General features: G+C 32.2%; 1 protein-coding gene across 2 annotated transcripts in view; it reads left to right on the top strand.

Moving 5' to 3' along the window:
* LOC105431474 (lachesin) overlaps positions 1–8,338 on the top strand; it is a 143,996-nt gene extending 135,658 nt beyond the window's left edge. For both annotated transcript variants that reach the window (XM_089073930.1, XM_089073929.1), the window contains exon 9: positions 2,699–8,338. In XM_089073930.1, coding sequence (XP_088930056.1) covers positions 2,699–2,952 — 254 coding nt within the window. In that variant the 3' untranslated portion in view covers positions 2,953–8,338. The remainder of the gene's footprint in view (positions 1–2,698) is intronic.
* The last annotated feature ends 4,720 nt before the right edge of the window (positions 8,339–13,058 follow it).

The raw sequence follows: 13,058 nt of genomic DNA, 5'->3' as shown, positions 1-13,058 counted from the left end.
CAAGCTCGATACCTTTCATCATATCTTGTAGCAAATCGCACAAGAGAATTACATAGTCGTTTAGATAAGTTAATTCGTTAGCTATTTTTTGTTATTTTATTACAAAGATTGTAATTACGGTCTTCGCATGATTAAAAAGAAATTACGGAAAAAACGTAAACATAAAAGATATTATCTTTTCATTACAAAATAGGGGAATAAGGGAAATTTTTCAAGAAATATTACCGCTGACATAAATAAGTGACGAAAAATTGTTAACAAACTGTTCGAATCGGGAACGCCGCTTATATTTCCAATAATGGCTTTTTCTAAATCAGGCGGTATGAGTTGCCGCCCGTTTGTCGAAAAAGTGGCGGCGAAACAATAGCGAAGATCGTCCGGGCATCACATCGCCGGGTTAAAAGACCGTGAAACAATATCTGACATGACCACCCCCTTCCCCCTCCCCCCTCCCCCTCCCTCTCCCCGTTATCTCTCTCTTCTTGCTCTTCGTCATCTCGGTTTCCGCGTACCCCTGTGTGTTTCGTATTAGTTATCGTTTATATCAGCCGGCTAGACAAAACGCGCCGCCCGGAATTGGGTGAGCCATCTGTTGCCAGACATGATCGATAAAAGTCTGCCAAGTGTTATCAGTGCTAAACTGCTATTTCGACGGGCTGCCGCACCCTCTCTTCCACTTGTACCACTTCTTCTTACAGTACTTCTTCTATCCACCGCAACCTGTCTCTTCGCAGCAGCTGTATACGAGGTGTCGCCGGTTTACCGAGACAAATTTTTACCCCCGAGAAAGAATTCTGCGATCGCTATACGAAGTTGACTTTCGCCGAACAAAAAAAAAAAAAAAGAAAAAGAAAAAATATGTTGGATGGATATAATTGTGAAAATCATTTATGCTACATACGAGTACAAAAGTTGCCGCGAGTTTCGAATTTAAATATGAATATTTTCGACGCGAGGCAAAGATAAAATTTTTGCATTAGAGAGAATTTACATTATATCCGATTTAAATTCATTAGCAATATTGCTGAGTGAAGCTTAACCGAGCAAAAGGAAAATTAGGATGGAAACTGCGCCTCGCTGCACGGCTCGAGCGCCCCGTAATGAGTAAGTAGCAAAATGGCTAGCAGAGAGCACACCTAATTCAATATCATTGAAACACGATCTTGTCAATTAGCTCTGTGATTTTGGTATTTAGTAGCTTCGTCGAAGCTATATAATCAATATAGGAGTTAGAAATTCTAACGTTACGCGGATTTGATTACACTAATATAATTTCGCTCAGATAACAGGACATCTAATGTTTAACATTTAATCAAATATATTTTTTAATTAAAATGTAAGTCAGTTATGTTAAAATTAAATATTAAAATGCTAAGAATTGATGTTATAAAATATATATATATATATATCATTTTTTACAATAGAAAATATAAAATGATATTGGGAAAGTATCTAGAAAGAGCGATTTAATGTGAAAACAATAATTGTGAAACTTTCAATTATGGTTGGATAGATAAGATCGCATTGCAAGAATTATGTCATAGCTCTATTAAATTAACATAGAAAATTAGCTAAATCAGATATGTTCTAAAGACGAGCAAATCGTATCAATTAATTCCCCAACGTGCGAGAGATAACGGTTCGTATCGTGTTGTATTCCCTCCCTTTCCTCTCTATAACATTGCGTTTTCCGCTATCACGTATCGACTTGCTCATCATTCACTCGTTGAATTTCAATGGAACGTGTCGTGGATATTAAGCATCGCTGAAAAATACGCGAGTAATGTCAAGAAAAGGATGAATTCAGGGGAAGTTCGTGTTATAAATACTGAAAAAATATCTCCCATCTCTCAAAAGAGAATTTTTGAAAGTAAAGAAGTTTTTGAATAAGCAATTGAGTCGATTCGTTTCCCATTGCACGCAACAATGGCACCCCCCCCCCTCCCCCCAAAATTGCGCAAAATTTCGAAAAAGAATTCTCACTTCACTTTTATTCCCCTCACGTGTGTTGAAACGACGTCGAGCGTAAAAATGTCGCGCGATACTCTCCATCAAGGTTCTGTAAATGCCGAAAAAAAAAAAATGATATCTCACACCGACTACTAGCTGACCGTAGTTGAAATAATGTTTCGGCACGATCGTGCCTTGAATCCAATAAAACAAAGAAACTGCAAGCTTAATGTTCTCATTGCACGTGCGTAACGCAAATATCGACAATGTCACACTGACTCGACAACTTGTTGTAAGCGACTGTTTCCTCACGTTCATTTAATTCTCTTTCTGAGAATTACGACTCGTTTAATGTAGATACTAAAAGTAAGAATGAAAAAGGTAAGAATGACTCTGGGAAAATACTCGAACGAGTTTCAAGTTCCGAGTTGCTTTTCAAATAACTTGGACCTTCGCAAATTTTTTTAGACTATATTGTAAGAGATAGAGAAAGTACCGAAAGGAGATCAATTAAATATTAATAGAAGGTTGGGAATACGAATAGTTCATCACAGTTACAGCGGAATAAGTGTCTCGGGTCGAAAACTACGAATGATCTACCGTCGGCCTCCGGTCGGCCCTGTTAATTTCTCCACAATATCTTCCACAATATTATTTCCAGAATTTGAACAATTTTGTTGTTGATTTAATCTGATTGAATTTGACACAATTCATTGGCGATTCTTCCGTCATCCTTATCATGTTATAGATATGGAACTGCCTAAGCATCCGAAAAAGAGCGGCGACCGACGACCGGAGGATCCCGCGGGCGAGTCAATCGGTGATCGCGATCACAGGCTGAATCACGCGCATCAAGGTTCATTAAGGGAAACAGGATCGACCCTGGAACCGGCCCTCGACGCGGATGACAATTCGGCGTCTACCACATCGAGAGAGAATACACCGCCCGCGACGATCGGCATTACCCTGATCGTGCTGCACCACTTGTTCGCTTCGACGTAAGATAGACCGTAACCCGTAAATCTGTTCTTAAAACGCAAATTACGTTTTTGCCACAAGCTCGATTCTCGAACTTGGGGAGATTGCGAGATAACGACTCGAAAATAGCATCCATCGCCTCGCGTTCTCGGCGATCCACGACATTGATCGCTGAATATCGATATCGATATCACATCATTGATATTGATGGAACATTAGTCGCGTTATTTTATATATATATAGAAGCCATTACTGTGCGCCACATTGATGAACGGTGTGTTTGAAAAAAATGTAGAAAAGCTTGTTAAAACTTTGAAATAAAATTCCTTGCTAAAAATCAAAAGTAAATTGGTGATGAATATTTTGACTGTTATTTAAATTTTTTTACGTGATAATTTTTTATTGTCCAATTTTCTTCAAAATGTATAAATAATTGTTTCAATTTATTAAAATTTATTTTATTTATAACGTTTATTATATTTATAAAAATATTAGACAGATTACATATGTGGCTTTCGGTATCTCTATCAATGTCAGCTCTACGCAGTAATTAAACAGTCCACTGTCAGCTCGCATTTCGAAGAAAACGCATTTCGTAAAATTCAAATATGATTTGTGAAAATAAATGCTAATAAAACTGTCCACATAAAAATAATAGAAACTTGAGCTTAAGGAACATCTAATTAACAAGTATATGTTAAATTAAATCGTACATAGTATAACGTGTGTCGCGTAGACGGAACAAATCGATTGCGTATGGAAATGAAATATGGATGATTTTTATAAAAAATATATTTTTAGTAAAGAGTATTTGAGATGATCTCCTTATATCTTAGAAATATATTTATATAAAATATATTTTCTATTCTGAAGTCTGTTGTTTAACTTTTGGCAATAACTTGCTTAAAAATAAATTTATTTCTCTTTTTAAATAAAACCACCTATGATTTATTGATCTAAATATCGTTAATTTTTTTATCGAATAAATAATATGCATTTAAAGAAATGTTATTCAAAAATTTCGTTTTCAAAGAATTTATATTGTTATTCATTCATATGATTAAGATCGATACTATCTACCTTATAGAGACGCGCACGCGTAATCGCGATTTCTTTTCATATAAAGGCTGTTCATATTTCGTAGGGCACCAATTCAATATGATCGCTCTTCCGCCTCAGTGCCTATGTAAATTAACAGTCTAGCGAATACCGAACGAAATGTTAACGACGAAGATCGAAGATCGTGAAATTTTGTTCGTGCCACCATCGCGAGTTACGGTTAGCCCGATTATTCGTCTATGCGGCTTAACGAGATATCTCGTTAGTTGCCGCATCTCCGCGCGCTGCACCACCAAACGACATAATTATTAAATTGCCAGTCTTCTTTTTTATCTTGCATCCGAAACGTCGTCAGATCGTGGGTGAGACGGTTTTACACGGAATCGATTACGCGAACGTCATTCACATGGTAGTGGTGACGCGACGCGACGCGGAGAGGAAGCGCTTCCGCGAAACGACTGTCGCAGCAGAGATCTCGCATATTTAATTAATGTGTAAATTTTCGTCAAGCGACTTCACATGATTGGTTATGATTGTGTGAAAGCAGTTGTTGTAGCATCGACATCTCCAGAGTTTCGAAAATTCTAGATTAAGGAAAGAGAAAGACCGAGCATACGGATATATCGTCCGAGTAGAGAAAATAACTGCTCGTTTATATTTCCCTTCTTTTGAATAGAAATTCTATATATAGGACTCTACTCCAGAATAATATTTTGAGTTGTGTGTTAGATATAACATTAGCATATTTAAAAATGATAAGGTGTAAATCATAAGTTATAATAAAACATGATTTAATAATAAAGTAATATTAATTTATATCTCTCATCACAACTTGGGAGAAATTTTAACTGTTTTTAATAATTTTTCATTTCAAGCAGAATTTAATGATTCGATCGATCTTTATACTAGAGACATCCTTTCATTTGACACAAACGTTAATTTTGTTTTCGGTTTGTTCACTTTAATGTTAAAATATAATGTACATTAATTTGAACCCGCATTGATCCAATCTACCAAAATCTATCAAAGCGAGAAGGGTTTTCCATTTTTATGCCACGAGAGTTTCATAAGAAATTGATGAAAAAATATCGATATAGGTGTCAAGAGAAAGGTAAAAAATAAAACTTTTTTAGATAAAACAATATTCTGTAAATAACTGTAGATATCCCGTCACTATGTGTAAAGAAAATGGCGGAATTAATCAGCAGCGCTACATTGGTTTTGCCTCTCTTCTTAATCTGGAATTTTAACAAAATTAATTTTGTATAATTACGATAATACGAAATATTAGATCTTTCGTATTGGATCTTTCGTATTCCATTCGCGTGTGCAGAGACACATGTGAGTTTGCAATTTGAAGCGTATATTTCATGTTCCTGAAAAATTCAATTTTACATTAAATTGCATTTATTGCTTTGAACATCTAAAAGGGATTAGACAAAAGGACGTTTTTGCGAAATTTTATGCATGTTTTATGCTATATTTATAATTTTAACTTCTCTATACATGTATGTATATTAAGACATCATTGGACTATGAAGAAAGAGTATCGCTTTTTTTATCTTTCTTTTTGTAGTATCTACCTATATTACTTGGGTTCAATGTTTTTCTGGAAAAAAAAAAAAAAAAAAAAAACATCAGCTCGTATGAGAAAACGGTAATTGAAGTTTTTTTCATTAACATATTTATACCGCGTGAGCAATCATATGAAATTTATTGGCAGTTTCGTTATATGACTATGCTGATTGATTTGTATGATAGAGATGCCTCTCTAATCAACATTTAAACATTACTCAAACAGATACGTCATATTAATTTCTTTAATATGCAGCTCATATGTTTCATGTACGTGATCTTATTCTTGGTTTATTCTAATATAAAAATGTAATGCATTGATTTATTTATTTAATTAATCCGCATTGATCTAGAATGTGTCAAGCAAAAGGCTTTCCATTTATTTCAGCTTTCATTTTATATCACGATAAAAATTTCAGAAGAAATTGATAAAGAAGATAAAGAAATATCAATATATGCTTCAAAGAAAGATAGAAAATAAAATCTTTTTTAACTAAAACAACACAATAAAACAATCATAAATAATCATTGTCGATCAATCACTGTCGAATTTTTGCTTATTGAAATTCCAATAATTTTCGAATTATAAATATTTGATTGATATCACAAAAATTCTTTGCGTTACAAAGTATAAAGTAATAGCAGTAAATAACACCTTACTATCACTTTATATTGACATGTTAATAAATATTGAAATTTTGAAACTTTTATTTCTCCAAAATCTATAAATTGCATAAAAGGACTGCTAGAAAATGACTCATATAGTTATTAAGTTTAAATAATTTAAATATATTATTACTAACTGTATGATATTAATTTTGCTTTCACGTTTTTTTAACTGAATTTTTCATTTATCTCATATTTAATATTACTGATTCATTAGTAATATTATTGTATAATTCGTACGTGTAAATTTTTGAGAAAAGTGTGATCCGTCGAAAACGCGATGGCTAGGTAAACGATTTTTGATACGTAATTTTGGCGCTAAACAACAAAACGTGCAGATGAAAAAAGTAACAGATAATTACTTCTACGAAGTAAGAAAAACGTGCCAAATGTTCGCCTTCCATATTCGTTGTTTATTTTAACAAAAATTCATCACTTTATTCAAGATCACTTTATTCTAAACGTTCCAAGGGTCCATATCGCTTTTTTCAAATTCTATTTTTAAATATTTATATTATTATTATTCCATTTAGGCGGCTTTTCTATAAATGGCATCAAGCGTTGATTTCGCTCGTTTTGAATTTGCAACGCTTATAGAATTCTCAAATCTTGGAAATGTTTATGTAAAAAACGATAAAACACGACATAAAGGAACGATCTATCCATCTTTCTGTATAAATGTATATATGCTTTTTAATTAATATTGATTAATCTATTAATAGTTAAATCTCAAGTTATTCTTATTTGTCAAGTAGATTAAGAGCCTATAACTTTACTGTAAATTATGGCACAAAAGGCTACTCTCTAGAGAGAACTTTAGAGTCTTATTTTTCAGTTTTAACATAAGGCCTTTACATAAAAATCGTCCATCTAATGGGACAATGAATACTGCCGGTAGACAAAAGATGCGAAACTTTGTAATGACAACACTTTTGCTACCGTTCGTTATGACGGCGCTGTCAATTACGTTATCCCGTAGTCGTTAAAATGGACGGTTAACATGTACGGAGGTTAAATATTTTATACTTGTAAAGTATGAGAGAAGAGAATAATGCATGATCTGTCTGCGTATAAAAGTAACTCTTTTTCGCAGAGATATGATAATATATAATAAGATAAAATGGCAATTGACTCATTACTCACTTCTTTACGTGATATTAAATCAAATATTGTATATATATACTGTTACATCATCAATTGTCATAATAAATATAATAAATATAATATAATTATTTTGAAAATATGCACTGTAATAATATAAATTACCGCTTAATTTTTTTCTTTTAATATATCTAGAAAGATATATCTTCTTCTCTTTTTTTGTTCTGTATTTATTAATCAGTGGTATGTTTCGTATGTGTGTACAAAATGAATAGAGTATATTAATAAAATCATGAATTATTAGAATGAAACGCATAATATTAATTATACAGCAGCCAGATTAAATTGTTCTCTTGATAAAAAAGTTCTGCTTGATATATTTATAAAAATCATATAACGTAGCAGCTAACTCACATTTTACTACTTATATTATAAACTTAATTTATCTTCTTTATTTGTTTCACAGTTAAACAAACTAACTGAATGAATTTGAGCTCATGAACACGCGACTATCAGAGAATTGTGCTATTAAAGCTTGAGAGGCTAATTTCTGTACGGCTATCATAGTATCGATCGCCACAAGTCGAGAAGTGTTATCATGTCGTGACACTGGAAACTATTAGTGTCATACTGTTCTGTATGGGATCATGAATATATTTCATATTTAATGTCACGTGGAAATGGGTCGAAGCATCAGTTGCCATCAAAGCAACACACGATTGTTTAGTTATTTACTCGCAATTGGGCCTCGTTATAGTCACAATAAGTAGATGTGTATGCTTTTTGTTTTGAATGAGTGTGTATGTATGCGTGCACATACATGTGAGAAAAAAAAAAACGTTGTAATATCAAATCATTATAAATGAAAAACGGGGAAACATTTATGTGTAGATTGTATAAATTTATTGGGATAAGATTTAACACACACACACACACACACACACACACACACACACACACACACACACACACACACACACACACACACACACACACACACAAACACACAACAAATAAACAGAATTGTTAATCGTCGATGTATTGATATACATATTGTATATACATACACAACTAAACACTCGTATGTATTTATTTATGTATGTATATGGAATATATAAAAGTGTTAAATATATATATATATATATATTAACACTTTTGAATCGAATTTTGCGTGTTACAACAGAAAATGCGAATCTTTGTAGCACAAAATTATCAAGTTTTATTCGTTGATCATTGTTGATTATCGTTTAGAATGTTGTTATAGTTGCTAATGCTTTTCAAAGAGAAATCAGTTATTCGTCATCCTGTAAATTATTCTTATCACGACACAAGACAAATAAATAAAATCATATAATGCTATGTAATGCAATATATCTATCATTCGATAGTGGAGAGAAGCGTAAAACCGCTTCTTTTTCAGTTTTCAATTTGTAATTTTTAAGGCAAACTACAAGCAATGCATGAATGGAAAACTGTGAAATTTATTCAATTTTATATTTTCAGATATACGTTAGATGCTAAATCTAAAATATCTTTAACACGCAGTTTAATTCGACAAATTCGGAAGTTGAAAAGAAGGTGCAAAAATTCTCTTCATTCGCTATGTTATTATAATATAGTAAATCTTTATATAGCGAAATTAGACAGATTTCGATTCATGCATTTTTACACGTGATTACAGATAATGAAATATATATATGGTATATAAAAAAGATACGAGGGAAATTGTTCCATTTTTTTATCAAAATGTTTCAGCAATACGATCAGCATTAAGACAACGCAAGGAATGACGTAGGCGTTACAATTACATATCATTTAATGATTCGAGCATAGTTTCGTGATATTTTACTTACATATCGGCAAATCTTCGTGAGCTTTGATCTCGTTCTCGTAGATTTCTTGCTCGAATTCATCCCGACGAGCATCCCACGTAGGAGAATATGTAAAAATACCGATATATTCAACGCCTTTACTCAAGCTGTTAAAAATAAAATCGGACGGAGCTAAGTATCCTGGATAGTATCGATACTCGATATATTCTTGCAAATGTCTATATATATATATATATCGATACTTTTAAGCGGCCCTACCGCTTCATATCGCTCCGAGACAGTCCATATTGTCATATCTGAAACACAATGTGAAAAGGTGCTTTTAGTATTGATTAAAATCGAGGCGGTACGGAGAGCTTGTGCGTATTCCGATTTCCTTCGAGACACGATTGCGCTAAAGATTCTTTTCAAAGACAAGAAAATTTAAGTGGCGATTCAAAAAGGACAGCTAGAGGAAGGCTTTTTAAGAGGGACACCGCTGTCCTCATACGAGTGGCCTGACCTTAATGTACATTTTGCACTATGTATACACAGATATACAAAGAAGAATGGCGACACCTATCCCTTTCACGATTTACCCCTCTATTGTGAATACTGCCGTCTTCGACCTTCAGCCCTCCTTCCCCGACATCCTTCCCAAATTCATATCTTCCTCAAAAATGAAAAATGTTTAGTAATACCGGCGCCTCGCACCTGTACAATAATTTCACGCGCGTGCATATACTATATAAATATAATGATATACATATGATTAATGATATGCGTACGATACCTGTGCATCGATGTAATTAATTATATACTGTCTCTTTACCCCCCTGTAATATCCCAAGTATAAAACGCAACTTGTACCAAACCAAACCACGATTTATCGAAATATTGTCGCCTAGAAGAAAGATATGTGTGTGTGTATACACACCACACACCACACACCACACACACACACACACACACACACACACACGCACGCACGCACGCGCACACACAAACACACACACACACACACACACACACACACACACAGACAGACAGACGAATAAAGAAATGATTAATGTATATCGTCATCCTTATTTTACATATTAACTATCAATTGCCAGTAATTCGTCTTAAATTTGCCAAGGGAAAGTGAAGATTATTACTTTTAATAATTTGATTATTTTTTATGTACATATTTCACTTAATAAATGAATTAATTGTACGGCAATATATGTGTTCAGCATCATATATTCTATTCTGTTTAATATTTGCTCTCAACTTTCTTTCAATTTTTTTATCATCAATATCATTCAATTTAAGAAATCTTTGATTCACGAATTAAGCCCTATTCATTTTTCTTAAACGTATCCAGTTTAATTCATCCTCTACAATTAATTAACGTTAATAACATATTATAAAACACGAATTCTCTCGTTCTTCCGGATATTAAAATCAAGTAAGACACGGGTAATATCTTCCGTGATCAAATTCGTGGAATTAATATCTCTTTATCCTGTTTATTCTTTGATTAATTCTTTTTGAGTCGTACATTTATTTATTTTAATTAACATTTTATTGTTTTTATGAAACTTGCGACTTGGATCAATATCAACAAACGAATTAGTATCTCACGCGAGGCTGTTCCACGGAAGATATTGATAGAAGTAATCGATATCCTACGTGAGAGAGAAGCAACGGTATTACTATGTCATTACAAGCACTAGGCAATATGTTCATTACGTTATCGTTGATTACATGACGTTAATCGTGTAGGGAATAAATAATCTGTAGTCGTCAAGGGATCCATTTACCAGTCGATCAAAATTCTGCAGCACGTGGACGCGTACGGACATATGCCGATGCAGTCGCCATATAAAGTGTATCTACCACGCAATACGATTATGACTGATAATTATTCGATTTAATGAGCTACTAGAGACACCAAAATATGCATTGCAGTACATTCTCAATTCTGTAGATACCGTGTTATTATCGTAAATTATCTTAAAAGATAAAATAGTATCTAAAGTTGAATGGAAAAACTATTCTACAATAAAATTTAGTGAATGAGAAAGAGAGTCTATATAGTTATTTATAATATTATTATAAATTAATTTAGAAATTATTAAGAAAATTAATGTTGGAAAAATTTATGAAATAAAATTTCGTAGGAAAAAAAAGACTGATGAGAGATCAAAATTATTATGGGGAAATTAAAATGTAATTTAAATTTTAATATTAAAATAATTCGTAATAAATATAAACAACAAAGTGTAGTGATTACTTTTCCAAGGTGAGAAAAGATAATTTTGACAATTTTAACGTGGATAACGTAAGTTAGATATTTTCGGGATAATACCTAATATAATTACCGTGTCACATATAGTCATATATAATATATATCGTAATATCTAAAACGAGGTAAACATATGATCAGAAATTATTGTCTGAGATTTAATAGATATTTCGTAATAAATATTTCCGTCTTTGTGGTAAAATTATGAAACATTTATAATATGAATCCTAAATAGAAATCTATTATTTGATTATCTAATATCTAAGTATTTAATATCGAATAAGATTGCTATCGTTTTAAAAGTAGAGAAGAAAAAGGGATAAAATACCATTTTGTTTTTCTTAAAGTAACTCATTAGATATTAATATGATATAATTTATATGGACACAAGTTTGTTGAGCATAAATTTCAAACATCCTACAGATAGAAGTTTATTGGATGTATAGAACGAACCTAATTTACATTTTACTGAAGAGGAACAAGAAGGATACGTTTGTAAGATAAGAGGGGAATCATGACATACTATCAACTAATGTCATAAAAGTAATTTCTGTTATAAAAACAACTAATGACATAAATGTTATTTTTCATTTATAAAAAAAAAATCACAAATTGATGATTTCTTTGTAAATTTTATATACTAATAAGCCACAAAAAAACAAATAGGTTTTATAAAATATATTTCTACTTGAAAAAAAATTTTTTTAAATAATTTCTTCTCGACTTAAAACATAATTTTTCAAAAATAATTTCTTTGCTGTACTAATAAGTATTGTGCAACGTGCGAGAAATGATGGGACTTCTCGAGACTCGCGACGTTCGCGACGCTCACAATGCAAGTGACCCATGACCCTTTCCCGTACGTAATATAACTTTATATCGGATTTATACACGCATTAAATTCAATTACATCATTTGGAAGCCGCATTCAAGGCTTTTAAGCTAGATTAAAATTACAAAATTAATACCTAACATATTTCTCAAAGTAATTACGTAAAGAATATACATCTATAAAAATTTCTGCAAAACTGAAATTTAGCTTTTATAAAAAACATAGTGAATAATAATAATCAGTAACTGTCCTACAGTGTCTAAATAGATTGTAATGAAGTAATTTTAACGATTGCCTCTAAAACTTCAACGCAAATTATATAAAATATCACGGTACCTCTCACTATCATCTATCTCACGACCTCCTTCTCTCTTTTAATTAATCTATATAAAATTAGATGTATCTCTACATATTTTTTATTAGGACTGTTAAGCATGATATTTAGAAATGTTTAATGATTTGATTGCTCGTTATAATGTAATTAAATTATAACAGTGCATAGAATGTTGCTGATTATAAAAATAGGTAATGGTCTTTTCTTATCATAATACACATTAATGTACTGGAATTTTTAATTGTATAAACAATTTATATCACACAGATGCTAATATTAACTCGCGTACGCATACTCCAGCGTATTCAATTTCGATCGGGATTACAATTTCGAATACGACTCTCGTAATTGCGCAGACTAATTAATGACTATTATGAGAATTAATTGGAACGTGACTCGATGTTGCATATTTTGATGCAAACGATTACGCGTTAACAAATCTCTAAAAATTAATATTTCTTC

The sequence above is a fragment of the Pogonomyrmex barbatus genome, unplaced genomic scaffold (assembly GCF_055798465.1).
Source record: "Pogonomyrmex barbatus isolate J1 unplaced genomic scaffold, ASM5579846v1 scaffold16, whole genome shotgun sequence".
Classification (NCBI taxonomy): Eukaryota; Metazoa; Arthropoda; class Insecta; order Hymenoptera; family Formicidae; genus Pogonomyrmex; species Pogonomyrmex barbatus.
The sequence above is the reverse complement of the archived record's forward strand: the minus strand, read 5'-3'. Positions and strand labels throughout refer to the sequence as shown.